This window comes from Python bivittatus, unplaced genomic scaffold (assembly GCF_059951505.1).
Source record: "Python bivittatus isolate LINGU-HERP-01145 unplaced genomic scaffold, Pbiv_v1 ctg000470_np1212, whole genome shotgun sequence".
Taxonomy (NCBI): Eukaryota; Metazoa; Chordata; class Lepidosauria; order Squamata; family Pythonidae; genus Python; species Python bivittatus.
The window spans coordinates 3,798,712-3,815,729 of record NW_028277065.1 but is presented as its reverse complement, the minus strand read 5'-3'; the positions used below and the strand labels follow the sequence as shown (position 1 = coordinate 3,815,729).

At 35.6% G+C, this 17,018-nt stretch overlaps 2 protein-coding genes across 2 annotated transcripts; both read right to left on the bottom strand.

The window, feature by feature from the left end:
* Positions 1-4,122: 4,122 nt before the first annotated feature.
* LOC103056040 (olfactory receptor 10A2-like) lies at positions 4,123-5,073 on the bottom strand. The gene has a single exon (XM_088143153.1). It carries the CDS (start codon positions 5,071-5,073, stop codon positions 4,123-4,125), a length of 951 nt encoding a protein of 316 aa, XP_087999279.1.
* Positions 5,074-9,950: 4,877 nt separating this feature from the next.
* On the bottom strand, positions 9,951-10,904 carry LOC103055802 (olfactory receptor 10A7-like). Its single transcript, XM_007443705.1, has one exon. The coding sequence runs from the start codon at positions 10,902-10,904 to the stop codon at positions 9,951-9,953; it is 954 nt and encodes a 317-aa protein (XP_007443767.1).
* Between the last annotated feature and the right edge of the window lie 6,114 nt (positions 10,905-17,018).

The following is a 17,018-nucleotide window of genomic DNA, read 5'->3' as shown; positions in this document are numbered from 1 at the left end:
TCAGTCCTTTCAATATATATGCGACCAAAATCCAGCACTTCAAAGGAATATGTGAAAATGGCTTCTGTGTTTTATATCATCATTACTCCAGCACTCAACCCTATCATATATAGTTTGCGAAATAAAGAGGTGGTTCAGGCCCTGAAGAAATTAATGTATAAAGGTGGAGATATTAAGTGACACTGTGAAATATGGATGGCCTAGAGGGATCTGTATCTTTCTAGGATGGTTCAGAATTGTTTTTTGGTATAAAACACATACAAATATAAGTCTGGGACTTGCTTTTTGAGGGGAAAATGTTGTAGATGCTTTTCTAAAATGGCTTGCATATGGATACCTGTCGGTTCACAAAATGGCTGACTCGGAGATGTGACCTATCACAAAGCTGAAATTATCAGAAGGCAAAGTGCTGAGATTACTCCCTGCCTTGTCTTGTTCTCTCCTCCTCCCAAGATCATTATTTTCTTTTGCTTCTCCCCTCCCCCAGTCAGTGGTCACATTAGGTTGTTTGGTTTACATGTATACATGTAGCACCTACAGGAATTCTTTTACATAAAAATTATATAGAATGATGGTGATTTATTTTATAGCATGCCAGCTGTCATTCTATACATCTATATCTAGGCAATTAAAATCAAAAATAAATTGAGATGAGACATGGAATCCAGTAGGAATCAAGGGAAATATCACTGGCACCATTGTGCCATCTTTGCCCTACTGGATGGAATTTGATAATTATTTGAGAATCTTTCTTTTTTGTATATAAAACTCAGCTTTATTAAGATATGCAAAGAGGAAGAGCTGTCCAGAAGGTTTTGAATTAAGAATAGGACACAAGAAATGGAAAGTAGGTAGATTTCAATCCGAAGATCACTTTCTGATGAAGATTAAAAAAAAAAAAATCCCCTCTCACCCCTATGGGTGATATGTGTCTTCCTCAATCTTGAGTCCTCTACCAGAGGCCTGGGAGTTTGAGGGTTCTGTGCAGTATCTTAGCTGTTCCTAGCACTGCACTCTTCTGGACAGACAGCTCTGATGTTGTTCCTGGGATCTGTTGGAGCCACTCTCCCAGCTTAGGAGTCACTGCCCCATGTGCTCCTACCACCAATGGGACCAATATGTATGTGTGTGTGTGTGTGTGTGTGTGTGTGTGTGTGTATTCATTCATATATATGAAGGGGGAGAGAGAGAGAGAGAGAATTTTTACTTGAATAAAAGAAAAAGAAAAAATATATAAAAGAAGGAAAGAAGAGAAAAACAATGCAGGAAACAGTGCAGGAAACAATGCAGTTAACAGAAAAGAAAGGGGAAAAAAGATAACTAAAGAAGTGACTTCTGACCATCATTACAACAGTTAAGTCAAAGTTGTTGCCCCTCCTATACATAATCATAATCCCTTCATCCCCTTATTCAACACTTCATCCATTGTCCATTTTAGCTCTTTCCATTTTCAGCAAAAAGTCCAAAAAAGGTTCAGTATTCTGTAAAAGTACTTGTTATTTTATCTTCCATTGTGGGTACTACAATATATCTCCATTTTATATACATATAATAATCTTGCTAGCTGATAGAATAGTATCCTTTTCTATAAATTTGTCTGTTGTAAACAGATACGTTTTTCTGGAGTGGTCCAACAATCCTCTCCTCACTTCTATAACTTTCATTCCCTTTCGTAATACATTAATCTTTATTTCAAATTTGTAATCCATAAAAGGGGAGTAAGAGGCTTCCTCCCCCCATGTCTATAACACTTTAGTCACTTTCAGCACTCCATACTTCTGTAATCACATGGTCTTCTCAGAGTTTCATGTTTCCCTTCTTTTTCTACTTATCTCTTTCTTTAACACAGCCCATCAGCTTCCTTAACAAATTTAAACATTCTTCTTTCCCATGGAGATATGTATTATCAGTTTATTTAATTCGCAAAATACTTTAAATGAGGCAATATTCCAAATTTAACTTTCCCTTTAGTCTATTTTTTAACTTTCTTATTCCAAAATAAGAAGCTTTTTGCACCCCAGGAAGCTTTTTGCATTTAATTCTTTTAAATCTGGTTCCTTCCTTTTTGCTTTAATTTTTCTTGGATCAAAGATATATTCACCCAGGTAACTTTAGGTGCTCTGCTGCTCTGAAGGTCTCTTTACACTTTAAATCTGATTCATTTAAACATGTTTTAGAAAGTGGATTGGTCAGACCCAATGTCCTTTAAACAGGCTTTGTGCAAGGCTGTGAGCATGGTGTCTTCCCTTGCAGCTCCTGGCGCTCTACTCACAGGTTGCCCACAGGGTCTGAAGAAGCTTTGTTAGCTTGGGCATGTTGTCCAGCTGTCAGTCTTTGCCTCTGCATCATCCTCACTGTAGAGACATGCTAGTCTGCCATATTTCACCTGGCAGTTAGGAAGTATATTTGATGGTGGCTTGTGCTTTTACCAAAGATAACTGGATGATTATTGTGAAGGATGAAGAGGAGGAGGAGAAGAAGGAGGAGAGGGAGGAAGAGGAGGAGGAGAGGGGGAGGGAGGGAGGAAGGAAGGAAAACTAGACTAGGTTTCAGGATTGATTTTAGCTGAGAACAAATAATTAATTAAAATTATTATTAATATTATTATTATTTTAACAAATGTGTCTTTCTTCACCAAACCTATTTAACATCAATCCCAAACCATTAGGTCTTTCCCTGAAATCACTATTGCCTCTCCTTCACTTCTGCATGTACCCTTAGTTGGTCGTGGTTGCAATACAAATGGTGAACTACCTTTGTAACTTATTTAGCAATAACAACATCATCCTGTTTGTTGTCTTCTGCTGGGAGATCAGATGCTGAGGGTTTTTTTCCCCTTAATTACACTAATCAAACAGTATGCACTTTGCATTCTCCTATTTGTTTATTGTTCCTGTTTGTTGTTTACAGTATTGTTGTATTCAATAGTACAAAAAACAAAACAAAACAAAAAAAGCAACATGTGGGTTATTTACAGCATGGAGGGAAATTGTGTTGGGGCCCAGAAGTCTCCTAGAGTGGGTGTAGCCCTTTTACCCCTTATACCCTTCCAACATATTAAAAAAAGAAAGAAAAAAGGCTGAGATATTTCTGTTCTGACCTTTAAAGTCAAGAGGATGAACATAACCAATTACCTATTATATTCCCCGCACATGCACACTCTTACATTCTGTTGTTTTGAATACATGCACAATGTATACAAGGAGACCACAAATATTTTTATTAGATGTATACAGTGTATTAAATGATCTTAGGGAGAAAGCAAACTTGAGAAGTTTTCCTCTCTGCCAGCAGCTGTCTAAACTCATTATCATGTTATGCTGGAGACCTTTTCCTGAAGCACAGTGGTTGAAATGGCTGGAAAGATTTGGGGAATATTATTTCTCAGAAGTTAAATAAGGTAATAAAGGATCCATGTTTGTATTAAGAATGTAAAGGAAAGAGCTACTCATTCTGCACATCCTGCCCATTTTCCTTCAGTATTTCCCTAAATGAGTCTTTCAAAATTTCATTTTACAAGACCTCTAAGACAATATCATTGGAATAGTACTAGATCCTTCAAATCTAAATGGTATATGCATCATTACAGTAATTTCCTTTAAGAAAGGGATTTGTATAAGCTTTGGAAATAACATGTACAGATATCACATCTCCCTGGAATTATACAATGTAAGTCTGCAAAAATTAGTCAACCAAGTGGTTTTCTTTCCCAGATTCTCATAAAAGCACTTTAATTAAACAATTTAATTAAACAATTATTTGATGTTATTAGGATACCCTACTAACCCAAGGTATTATTACTGATATTTAAGGGCTATGGAAAACAAAGGAAATCAAAGATCCAAGCTTGTATTAAGAGTTTAGAGGAAAGACCGACTTGTTCTACAGATTATGTCCATTTTTTTTCAGTATTTTCTTAAAGGAGCTTTTCCAACTTTCATTTCACAAGACCCTCTAATTTTATTGGAATGGTGCTATACTGTATCTTTCAAATCTAAATGACATATCCATCACTACCAGAATATCCCTTAGGAAACAGATTAGTATAAGCTTTGGAAATCACATGGTATAAATATCATCTATCCTTCGGATTATACAATACACATTTGTAAAAATTAGTCATCAAAACGGTTTTCTTTCCCAAATTCTCATAAAGGCACCTTTCACTTCTTTGTTCCTCAAGCTGTATATGACAGGGTTTAAAATGGGGCTAATGAATGTGTAAGAAAGGGAGAGGTATTTGTCAGTATTTGGGGAATAAGTGGAATTGGGTTTTAGGTACATGATAGAACTAGAACCAAAGAATAAGGTCACAACAATGAGATGTGAGGAGCAGGTGGAAAAAGTCTTCTTCCGGCCCTCAGAGGAAGAGATCTTCAGAATGTCAGCAATGATCCCAGAATAAGATATTAAGATCAGAATAAAAGGCAAAGTAACATAAAGAACTGCCACCACAAAAACAGCTATTTCAGTCATAGAAATGTTCCCACAAGCTAGTTTTAGTAAAGGGGGGATGTCACAAAAGAAGTGGTTGATGACATTGGAACCACAGAAGGGCATTCTGAACACCATATTAGTAATAATAAAAGACATGAATATTCCACTTAACCAAGAAGTTACAGCTGAATTTCTATAAACCTTTTCATCCATCAGGACAGGGTAATACAGAGGTTTACAAATGGCAATATAGCGGTCATAGGCCATTGTGGCCAAAAGAAAACATTCTGATCCACCAAGAAAGACTGAAAAGTATGTCTGCAGAGCACAGCCCATAAAGGAGATGGATTTATTTCCAGAGTAGAGATTGTCAAGCATTTTGGGGACAGTGACTGATGTATAACAGATCTCAAGGAAGGACAGATTTCTTAGAAAAAAATACATGGGTGTGTGTAGGGTTGGGTCAGCTAATGTAAGGAGGATAATTAGAAGGTTTCCACTCAAAGTAATGATATAGAGTCCCAAAAAACTTGAGAAGAATATGCCTTGTAAGTGGGGCTCATTAGAAAGACCCAAGAGGATGAAGTTGGATGGGGCTGTGCTGTTACGTTGAATGTTTTCTGTCTTTGTATGCATCCTGGAAAGGAAAAGGAATTATATATTAGTTTAAAGAATTAAAATACAGTGCAGAAGTATACACACTTACTAACATTAAGCCTCAGGGCACAATATGAATCTAGGATGAATTGGAATATTTTAGCCATTTATTCTATTCTCAGTATTAATGGCATTAAAACCAATGTTGTCTTGTGTTGTATATGTAGAAAAATGCACTGAATGGCGTTGTCCCTATTCAGTGTCCATCTTCAGCAACAGAATCAGTGGAAAATTCTACAAAGCAACAACAGAATCACAACGTTTTCTTGCCTCGTGTTAGTAAGGCTTTCCTGGAAATTAAAAAAATCTCAGAAGAAAGGGACAACAAAATGTTTTGTTATACAACCAGGAAAAGTGTTTCATTGTATTTATGTGGGTCCTCAAGATTTGAGTTTGACCCAAAGTAGACTTGACTTGACTTTTTAGTGTGTATGCAACCTTATTGGTTCTTTCTAAACCCCCCGAGTCAGGCAGTTTCTGCACATCCAATGTACTAAAATTATTTTTAATGTTAATACTAATATTAACTAAAACTATATATACATACAGTACATACAGAGTATGAATATATATATATACAGTATATATATATATATATATGTGTGTGTGTGTGTGTGTGTGTATACACACACACACACACACACACATATATATATATATAGAGAGAGAGAGAGAGAGAGAGAGAGAGAGAGAGTGTTGCACAGGATATTCAGAAAAATCCAAACATTTATAATGCAGTCCTGGTGCTAGATTTTGGTATTTTTAATCCAAGATGAAGTCTGTTTGGTCTAGTGGTAAGGTGCTGAACTAGGAACAAGGAAATCTGGGTTCTAATGCTGCCTTAGACACAGAAGCCAACTGGGTGACTTTGGGCCAGTCATTGTCTCGCAGTCCTAGGAAGAGTACAATGCAAAACCACTTCTGAAAAATGTTCCCTAATAAATTGAATGGACTTGTCTGTGTAGACCCAGGCGTTACATCTGACTCAAAGAAAAGCATCAGTCCTAAAATCCTAAAAGCATCAGCATATTGCATGTTCACAACACTATGAAAACTGCAGCATAAAAGCATGCATAATATTTTTGTCCAGCTGAGAAAATGCATCCATTTCAACTCTATTTCAACAAAAGAATACATTTCAACTCTAAGTCTGGAATGGGTTTACTAGGTTGCTTAAATCTTACATTAATTCTGTAAAATAGCATGTAAATGTTGCATACATTGGGGTTAAATATGTGCTATGTGTCTCATCCATTGAAATGAACAGGATTTATAATAAAATAAAAATGCACATTGAATAAAAACAATTTTAAAAGCTGGAACAGCAAGATATTGAACTTACTGAAAATAGTACAGGCATAAAGAACCACTTGTTCCCAATCGCTCAGTGTCACTTCTGATTTTTCCAGGAGATAATAATTGAACTGATTTAATGCTGATCTAATGCATGACTCCAAAGGTTTAATATATGCTGATCTCTGCAGTATAAATAAATTTTCATACAGTTATATGACTGAAAGCTAAATAAATAAATAAATAAATAAATAAATAAATAAATAAATGTATGTTACACTTTACACTATTTACTATTTTAAAAATGTATTTATATGATTTGCAGAATTTAATGAGGTTTTGGGAGTTATTTAATGGACAAGAAGTGTGAGTAAACATATTTTCTTACATTTTACAATATCTATTGGGTTGTCTGTTAGTTACATTGCAGCTCCTTACAATTCAATAATTCTTAAAGAAAAAGGAGCGAACTTGCAACTTTGTTTTTGTCTTCCTTCCTTCCTTCCTTCCTTCCTTCCTTCCTTCCTTCCTTCCTTCCTTCCTTCCTTCCTTCCTTCCTTCCTTTTTCCGACAGTAGTGATGCTCCTGACATTACAAAAGGAAGAGTCTGCACTTTACAAGTTCTTAGAGAATTTCACCTTCCCCTAGAGAAATTTCAGGAACTTTTCTATTTGGTTTTTATTGTACATATTTGGTGAAATTCAGCAGAACATTTGTACCTAGCTCTAGTTTTCTCTTTGGAAACTCTGCTCCTCTTTGAAAAAGGAAACTCTTTTCATTCTTTTGTCATCCATATTCCTACAAACTTTGCAGCTTAGAGATAGTGCCTCAATGCATTCATTTCACAATTTGAGTAACCAAATAATTAAACTGCTAAATGAACCTTCCTCTGGAGTGTCCACTCTTGAAACCAACATCTCTTTCATTACTGGAAAAAAAAATGAAAGGAAGGTAAGGGTCTGATACCTTCTACTTGCTCAAACAGGCTTTCATTCTGTGTTTGTGTGCATTTCTGGGGCGCCTTCTTAAACACTCCTCTCCCCACCCCATTGGCTGTGATGGTTAGTGTGGCATGAATGGTGGGGTTTGAAATGTGAGGCTTAATTTATTACAAAGCAATCAGCAAACCCACTGAAAAACAGAAAAGTCTTCTCCCTAAGTATATAGTTATGTTTTTTCCCCTCCCCAGTGCAGACTGCCAGTGAGAATTGAATGTTGCCAAATCAACATTTCTCTCTTTGAAACAGCATGGGGGTTAGATACAGAACTGGCAAAGTAAAAGACAAAAGAAAAAAAAAAAAGAACATAGAAAAAATCATAAACTCTCTATCTACAAAATACGTATCAGAATTTATCAAATATCCCTAATGCTAGAATGGTTTGTTGTTTTTGATTTCTTCAAACATATCATTTATATATTGATTAGTGAGATCCTTTCTTTTTCCTATTCTATGATTCCTTTTGAATTCTGAAATTGCTATTTTTTTTCTGAAAATATCCTAATGTGCCTAATTTTTGTCTCCAATCCACTGAAGGGTGGGATCTATTTATTTATTTTGGCTGATATACTTTTCAAATTCCTTCAATATATCCAACACAGTGAAAGGCTCAGATATCCTTCAGAATGTCTAAGTAACCTCTAATCTTACATTTGCAGTCATCACCAGAGTTAATTGCTTTATATTTGCTTTTTAACTTTTTTGTGGTTAATGTATGGAGATGAAATTTACTTTTTTTCCCCCACAAAGTTATTTTGATTGTGATGTATAATCCTGCCAGCAAGATATCCAGGTTGCCAAGTATTATGGAAATGTTGCTTTGATAATGGTTAAATCTTTAGGAATTGTGTGAAGAATATCGTGTAGCAATAGTTTACAGGGGAAAAGGGGGGGACACACAATTTCTGTTAGCTTTGACAACCACTTTGAGTTTTGTGCCACAAGGTGAGGTGCAACCACAACAATTAAAGAAAGAGTGTGTGGAAGGGTGGGATTGTATCATTTATTTATATTTACTTTATTTTCTTTGTAATTTTATTTTACTATTCCTCCCTCCCCATAATAAACCAGAGTTATTAATTTTTTGTTGTTGTTAATACTAGGTGCTATGACAGAAACTCCTTTTCCAATATATTAGCTTCTTCTCAGAAGAAAAACAAAAAGAAACAAAACAATAGCAGCAACAAAAACAAGAATACCAAAAACACATGGAAGATCAAAGTCACGTATAAATATGTAGCTATATAGATATGTATGCATTTGGGGTGACTTCAGTGGATAAATCAGTCACTTTCTTTCTTTTCACTTAAAAGGTCAAAAAAGTAAAAATCCAGCCCAATTTTTGGAAGTCAGAAATGGTTTATGGGATATAACAGGAACCATAATTCCCTATGTAGCTTTACATCCCTCCTCCCCACAACTTCAAAATTTCAAAATGAGGGTCAAAAGAGTCACTTTGAGGGAGCTCCTGTTCATAAATGAGATCCAACCTTAGGGTGCACCTGATCCAGATGTCACACTTTGGGCACTATGGATATAAGACAAAATTCTGGGTATTTAATATTCAGTGTTCAGTGTAATTCATTGGACTTTGGAGCCTAATATCCTAGCTGGTACCAGCAAAAAAATGAAGATGCCATGGAAGGTACAACACTAGCTTGCTTGCCATGTTCCCCAATTCTGTTGCAACCAGTGTTAGGTTAAGCAGAATGCCTAAGGGAAGGGAGGCTACAGAGATGACAGGCTATACCAAACTGGCAGAAAAAAAATTCAACTCATATTAAACAGGATTTGTGAAATCATATACACACACTCACTCACACACATATAGATTTATATATATGCAAAACCTACTTTTAAATTCCACTCTAATCAGTAAGAATTAATCTGGAATTCTTTTGTTTGTCTTCTTCTTGTTCTTGGAAGCATAATAAAGGGACCATGAGATGTGTGGGGTTATTTTTTTGGGGGGGGGGAGGGTGATTCAAGGATTGAGAATGTTGGAGAAAGAGATTCAAAGTAAAAAGGGAACATTCAGAAATAAAATTATCTCTTCCAGTACCTTCCAGTGTTAGTTATTTCAAAATATGCAATCTACAGAATATGCAATCTGCAGTTCCTTTTTCAAACTGTGAATAAAACTCATGTTATTAATGTCTGGTGAGAATAGTGACATCTATACCTGGCTGTTGGTCAGAAATAATAATTTAGCTAATCACAATACAAAATGAGAGTTCATCCTTTCAGTCTGAACACGTAGGCTATAGTTTCTTCTTTAGACAGTGAATAATGTTTAACAGGTTTACATATTTCTTTATGTAATTTTTAAACATCACATTAAATATGTTTTTTATTATTATTATTATTAGGATAAACAACAATTACAAGGCATTATTTCTACAGTAATTGTTCCTAAGACAAGATCTTTCATATTTAAGTGACTTATTCATTCCTCTTCATTACAGGAATTTCCTAAAAGAAAGAGAATTTCATAACTCTTGGAAATCGCATGGTACAAAGCACACAGCTACTTCAGATTTTACAATACATGTTTTTGCCAATAAGTCAATCCAAAGGTTTTCTTTCCCAGAGTCTCATAAAGGCGCCTTTCACTTCTTTGTTCCTCAAGCTATATATGACAGGGTTTAAAGCAGGGCTAATGATTGTGTGAAAAAGGGAGAGGTATTTGTCTGTATTTGAAGGATATGTGGAATTGGGCTTCATATACTTAATGCAAGCAGAACCGAAGAATAAGGTCACAACAATGAGATGTGAGGAGCAAGTGGAGAAAGTCTTTTTCCGGCCCTCAGAGGAGGAGATCTTTGAAATGACAACAATTATTCCAGAGTAAGACATTAAGATCAGAAGAAAAGGGAAAGTAGCAAAAATCACTACAACTACAAAATCAGTGATTTCAATCCTAAAGGTGTTCCCACAAGCCAATTTCAGTAAAGGGGGAATGTCACAAAAGAAGTGATTGATAACATTAGAATTACAGAAGGACAGTGTGAAAATCATACTGGTGTGACCAAAGGACATCAATAACCCGCTTAGCCAAGAGGCTACCGCTAGGCCTGTATAAACTTTTTGCCCCATCAAGACAGAATAGTGCAGAGGCTTACAAATGGCAACATAGCGGTCATAAGCCATCGAGGCTAAAAGAAAACATTCAGTTGCACCCAAAAACAATGCAAAATAAGTCTGCAGAGCACAGCCCAGAAAGGAGATGGATTTATTCCCTGAGCAGAAATTGTCAAGCATCTTGGGGACAATGACTGATGTGAAACATATCTCAAGGAAGGATAGATTCCTTAGAAAGAAATACATGGGTGTGTGTAGGGTTTGGTCAACCAATGTAAGAAGAATGATTAGAACATTTCCAGTTAAAGCATTGATATAGATTCCCAGAAAAATAGAGAAAAATATGCTTTGTAAATGATACTCTTCAGAGAGACCCACGAGGATGAATTTGGTTGGTGTAGTGCTGTTTTGTAGAGGATTTTCTTTCTTTATATGCATCCTGGAAAAGAAAAGGATCCATACATTAATTTAATAAATTTCAATTCAGTGATCCAGCTATGTGTGAAATCATACCCAGGCTTAATAATGTTAAACCTTAGGACATAGGATAAATCTAGGATGTATCAAGGCAATTTGGCCAATTTCTGCTTATCAGACTGCAGATGAACTTGTTCTATCTGCAAGTAAAAAATGACTGTTATGACCATTCCTGTTTGCCCTAATAAGAGTGTCTCATATGTTGAAATAGTCATTAATCACCCCAATCTAACAATCTGAGAAGAGTTGGGGAGTTGGGGTACATAAAGAGACAGTCATTTGCCCTTCTCTAAAATGTTATCTTTGACACCAAGCCTTTTGTTGAAAAAAATGGTAACCAATGCATTAATCTCATACTATTAACTACACTCAATCCCTGGCAACTCTTCTATTTTACAGTGAGGAAACTCCTTTGTAATTTTTCTATATTTCCTTCCCTGAGAATAATAATATCCCAACCTATTTGTGGCTCACTTTCAGTTTATACTCTTTATGTTAGGAACCCTTTCTTTGGAAAATTGCAAAATATTCTATTTCAGAACAATCTTTTTTAACAACAATCACAGCAGCAACAAAAATATGCAGTGCCTTCAGAACTAGAAGATTTAAGGATGTTTAAACAAATAGGCTAGAATCTGTGAGATTGTGAGTTCTAGTCCTGCCTAGGCACAAAGCCAACTGGGTGATCTTGGGCCAGTCACTTTCTCTCAGCCCTAGGAAGGAGGCAATGGCAAACCACTTCTGAAAAAACTTGCCAATAAAACTGCAGGGACTTGTCCTGGCAGTCTCTGAGAACTGGACACAATCGAACGGATGGAAAGACAGACAAACAGAATAAACCTATTACAGCTATTTCCAGGATTCAGCAAAAAGTATAAAGAGAAATGGAAGTATTAATTATAAATTATACCACAAGTTATTTGATCTGCAGGTTAAGTCTCAAAGCACTGCATAGCCAATGTATATTTCTCCCATTTGCCCATACCGTCTTCAGATCTCATATATTTTCAGTCTGTTGTCATCCATATTCCTACAAACTCTGCAGCTTAGAGATGGTGCCTCAATGCCAAACAATTTCTCAGTTTCACAGTTTGAGTAACCAAATAATTGAATGCAAGGTCATTAAACTACTAACTTAACCTTCCTTTGAAGTGTCCACTCTTAAAACTAACATCTCTTTCATTATTTAAAAAAATAAATAAATAAAGGAAGGTAAGGGTCTGATACCTTCTACTTTAACAAGCAGACTTTCATTCTGTGTTTGTGTGAGTTCCTGGGGTGCCTTCTTAAACACACCTCCACCCCATTGGCTATGATGGTTGGTGTGGCATGAAAGGTAGAGTTGGAAAATGTGAGACATAATTTATTATGAAGCAATCAGCAAACCCATTGAAAAGCAGAAATATCTTCTCCTTAAGTAGATAGTTGTGGGGCTTTTTTCGTCCCCAGTGCAGACTCCCAGTGAGAATTTAACATTGCCAAAGCAAAAATTCTCTTTTCAAAACAGAGCATGGGGTTTAGATACAGAACTGGCAGAGTAAAAGACAAAAAAAAGAATGTAGAATAAATCATGAAGTCTCTATCTACAAAATATGTATCAGAATTTATCAAATATCCCTGTTGCTAGAATGGCTTGTTGTTTTGGACTTGAAAGAAAAATGATATGTTGGCTTTTATATTGATTGGTGAGGTCCAGGTTTCCACACACCCCCACTCTATGGTTCCTTTCAAATACTGAAATTATTATTATTATTATTTTTAAAATATCCTAATGTACCTAATTTTTGTCTCCAACCCATTGAGCAGTGGGATTTATTTATTTATTTTGGCTGATATATTTTTTAATAGCAGTCCCACAACAACAACACCAGCAACTTGTAGTGCCTTAAGAACTAGATGTTTTAAGGATTTTTAAACAAAATAAACCCATTGCAGCTATTTCCAGGTTTCAGCAAAAGAAGCATCAGCTATGGGAAATTCCACTGAAGATTATTTTGGTATCTAATGTCATGTTTCTACTGTTTAAATTATGTTTCATTCAACAGAAGAATCATTTGTTTTGGACATGTACATATGTTTTTAGGAAGAAATTTGTGGGTTCAGCTATTTTTTGAAGATTGGTGCTCAAAATACACCACTTTTTACCCATTTGGACATGAGTCTTACAGGATTCTTTTTGATATATTTAATGTATAATGTATTCTGTTACCACGTATTTTTATGGATGCTTGTTTTCCTTTCTATATCAACTATTTGGTAACTAATAGGAAGAGAAAAGAAAAAAAAAATACTGTGTGGAAGGATTATCTTTCTTTATCAAGTAAGAGTTCATCTACTTTTATTATTTGAAAAAAAAAATTTTTTTTTCTACCAGTTATCCTATTTTTTTCCCTTTTGTTAAGCAAAATGGCATAAAGACCAATAATTAATCAACATTAGTGTAACTAAAAAATGCAACATATTTGTCATGAAATTTGGTATGATTCATTCAATTGGAATGGTCATATTTACACATTCCATTCTAATCTGATTATTACGAAAGGAATAAACATTTAGGGTTCTCCTATCCTAGATAAAGGAAGAGTAAATGTGGTTTTTTTGAATATGCAGAATGTTGTAGAGGTTAGGGGAGGTTACAAGAGACCAAATTCACTGTTCATTTTCTGGCACAGGAACTAATTGGGTGTCTCTTTCCATCAATAATGCAGCCACAACTTTTTTCTGACTTGTGTTGCCATTTATACTGGGAGTTAAAAGAAATTCTGGAAAGAGACATTCACACACCACTTACATATAATGACAAGAAAATGGTTGTGTCTTATGGTGGCCAGGATGTAACTTGCATAGATTCATAGCATTTTATAAGTATAACAGGAGCTTGGTAGAACTCATTATCAGAAAAGCCAGATCATACACTATCCAGAAATTTCCTTTAAAATATCAGCCATTTTTCAGCACAATTGTCTTGGACATGGAACAATATTTGTGGTTTTAGGACAATCAGGGAGGCCTTTTAGATGTGTTGCAAAAATGAGTGATTTAGCAGTGAGTCAAACCAGTCATATGCCCCTTTCCCATTTTTTTTTTTTTTTCGTAATGCTTGGGGCCTTAGAACAAATACACAGTTGTGATAGGTAGTTTAGTAATGATTAGCATTACTGGAAAGGACCAACAAAGACGTTGAAGCACAGGAAGCCTCAAGACCCAACCCAGATCAAGGAATCAAGAGCTGACTTTCTGTCTAAATCATCACATGAAAACATGTGATCAGTTTACACCAAAATAATACATGTATCTTGCTATCCCATAGAGATTAAGCATCCAGTAAGAAGGCTAGCTATGTACAGAATTATAATCTGCATCAAAAACCTAGGTCAAAAATAAACACTAAAGTTCAGGCTAATATTTTTCCACTTTTTGGAAAGTAAGAGTTGAGTATCTTGCTTGTCGGTAAGTACTTTGGCACCTCCAACTTGCTATACCAAATTTGATGCCAGCAAGCAACCATTCACCATTACTTGAAAATAGTATATTACGAAAGTCAGAGAAATGTATATTGTATGCATTTCCTGCAAATAAAGAAGGGTTTCAACTGAAATCTATTTTTTTTTTAAAGTGGATGTTTGCTACGAAGGCTTTCTTTTTCTTCTCTTGTATTGTTCCTAGAATTCCTTGTTCCTTGATCTGCATTTTGCCCATTTGGAATTCTGACATAAGTTGGAGAATTCTCGATTTGGAACAAGAGCACTGTACCTCATCTTACTAGAGGGTATTGCTGTACATCAGTAAAAATAAAGCAAACAAAGCAAATCCTCTGTTTAAAGTGATTATACATGTCTGTTTACATCACCAGCATTGTTATATGGTGCACATACACACTGCCTTCCTATAAGTAAAACACCATGGAAACAAGACTCTTGAAAAAAGATGGAAGAAAATACAACTTGCTGTGGGAGAAATGTGTTTGATTTGCATTTTAATCATATTTAATCTAAATCATAGTCCCTGACGTGATTTCAAGGATCACTTACATTTTCACTCTTTCTTGAAAATTGAGGTAAAGCTCTTCACCCAAAAAAAGCATGGACATTAGATGAAACTTCCCCCCCACCCATATTCATAGAATGTTTGCAAATCATTCTCACAATATATTTACTAAAGCATGCATTACAGAGCCATTTTTGTGTAGTGGTTAATGGACTGGGCTAGATATTGGTAGACCATGAGTTCTAGTACTCCTTAGTCATGGAAATTAACTGGGTGATTTTGGGTCAATCACTCTCTCACAACCCACCTCATGTCACTGTTGATGAGGAGGAAGTATTATGCATGCCACCTTGTGTTGTACAAAATAGAGGCATAATCTAAATCTAATAAAAATAAATAATTCTGACTTCATATAAAATGGATTCATGTATTTGTACTCCAGTATGAGTACAAATGAATATACCAAAACTTGATGCAGAAATGTATATATCAGGCATATTATTTATAAAGGCAAAGTATACTCTATACTGGGATTGCAAATCTGAGTTGCAAGTTCTACTTTGATTTTTAGTAGAATTGTCTGCTCAACCAATCAAAGCAAGGCATTACCTAGATACATTTTGATCTTGGAAATTGTTGTGGATAGTAGCACCATATAAAGCCCATGAATCTCTTGTCCTAAAATTCACTCCTGGTTCTCCCAAGCCTTTTTGATATAGAATTAAGTGTGCAAGAAAGTAACTTTTTGCTGTTTTTTAAATACTTTGGAGTAAAAAATATTTGTAATCAAACCATGTAGGTATCCATCGATAACTTAATATGTGGATCTAAGATTAGGAGTGGGGAATTTGTGGCCTCCCAGATGATGTTGCATTAAAGTAAGTGTTTGCTATAATAAATTTGATTTTTCAACTGGATAAAGAATCTTTATTGTTTTGGGGTTTTTTTTGATGTAACAAACTAACCTTTAAGGAAAAATAAAAGAATAAAACATCATGTGATACACAAATGTGCATTGTATGGCTGCAGATATGTCATCTGCATCATCAACAACATTTACCCTAATTGTAACAATGACAATTAATAGTTTAAGAATTGAGCCAAGGGGTGAGCAAGGCTACTTTCTAAGGGATTGTCCACAAAGACAACAAAAAAGGCGTTTCATACACATACAGAGTTTTGCTAATATCTCTTTTATGGCATCATTCACTGGTTTGTTCCTTAGGCTGTAGATAACAGGATTAAGCATTGCAGGGACCATTGTGTAGATGAGAGAAAGAAGCTTGCTTAAGGAATCAGAATAACCAAACTTGGGACTTAAATAAGTAAACATAGCTGTGCCATAGAAGAGGATAACAGAGAGCATGTGTGAAGAACATGTGCCCAAGGCCTTTTGCCTCCCAGCTGGTAGAGTAAGCTTTGATATGTCAGCAATAATCAAAAAATAGGAAACCAGGATGAATATGAATGGGGTGACAAGAACCAGGAACACAGCTAGAATATTTTCCACATTATTTATAAAACTGCTTGGGTGCTGCAGTTTCATCAGTGGAGAGATATCACAAAAGAAGTGATTGATAATATTAGAACCACATAAGGGTAGAGAAAATATCAGCGATGTCTGCAATAGCGATACAAGCAAACCAGTGACCCAGCACCCAGAGACAAAGAGGAAACAGGTTCTCCTGGTCATGAGTCTCATATAATGCAAGGGCTGGCAAATTGCTAAGTAACGATCACATGCCATTACAGCCAGGAGGTAACACACAGTGGTTCCCAGGAAGATGTAAAAGAACATCTGCATGGCACACCCCAAGACTGAGATAGTCCTCCTCTTGGATATAAAGTGTACAAGCATTTGAGGCAGAGTGACAGATGTATAGCAGACATCCAAGAAAGATAAATGCCTAAGGAAAAAATACATGGGAGTGTGTAGAACTTGACTAGATATTGTGGCCACAAAAACTAGCATGTTCCCCATCAGGATAAAAAAGTAGATTATCAGGAAAACAGCAAAGAGCAAAGCTTGTAAATCAGTTCTTTGAGAAATTCCAAGGAGCACAAATTCAGTAGGGGTGGTGCTGTTTT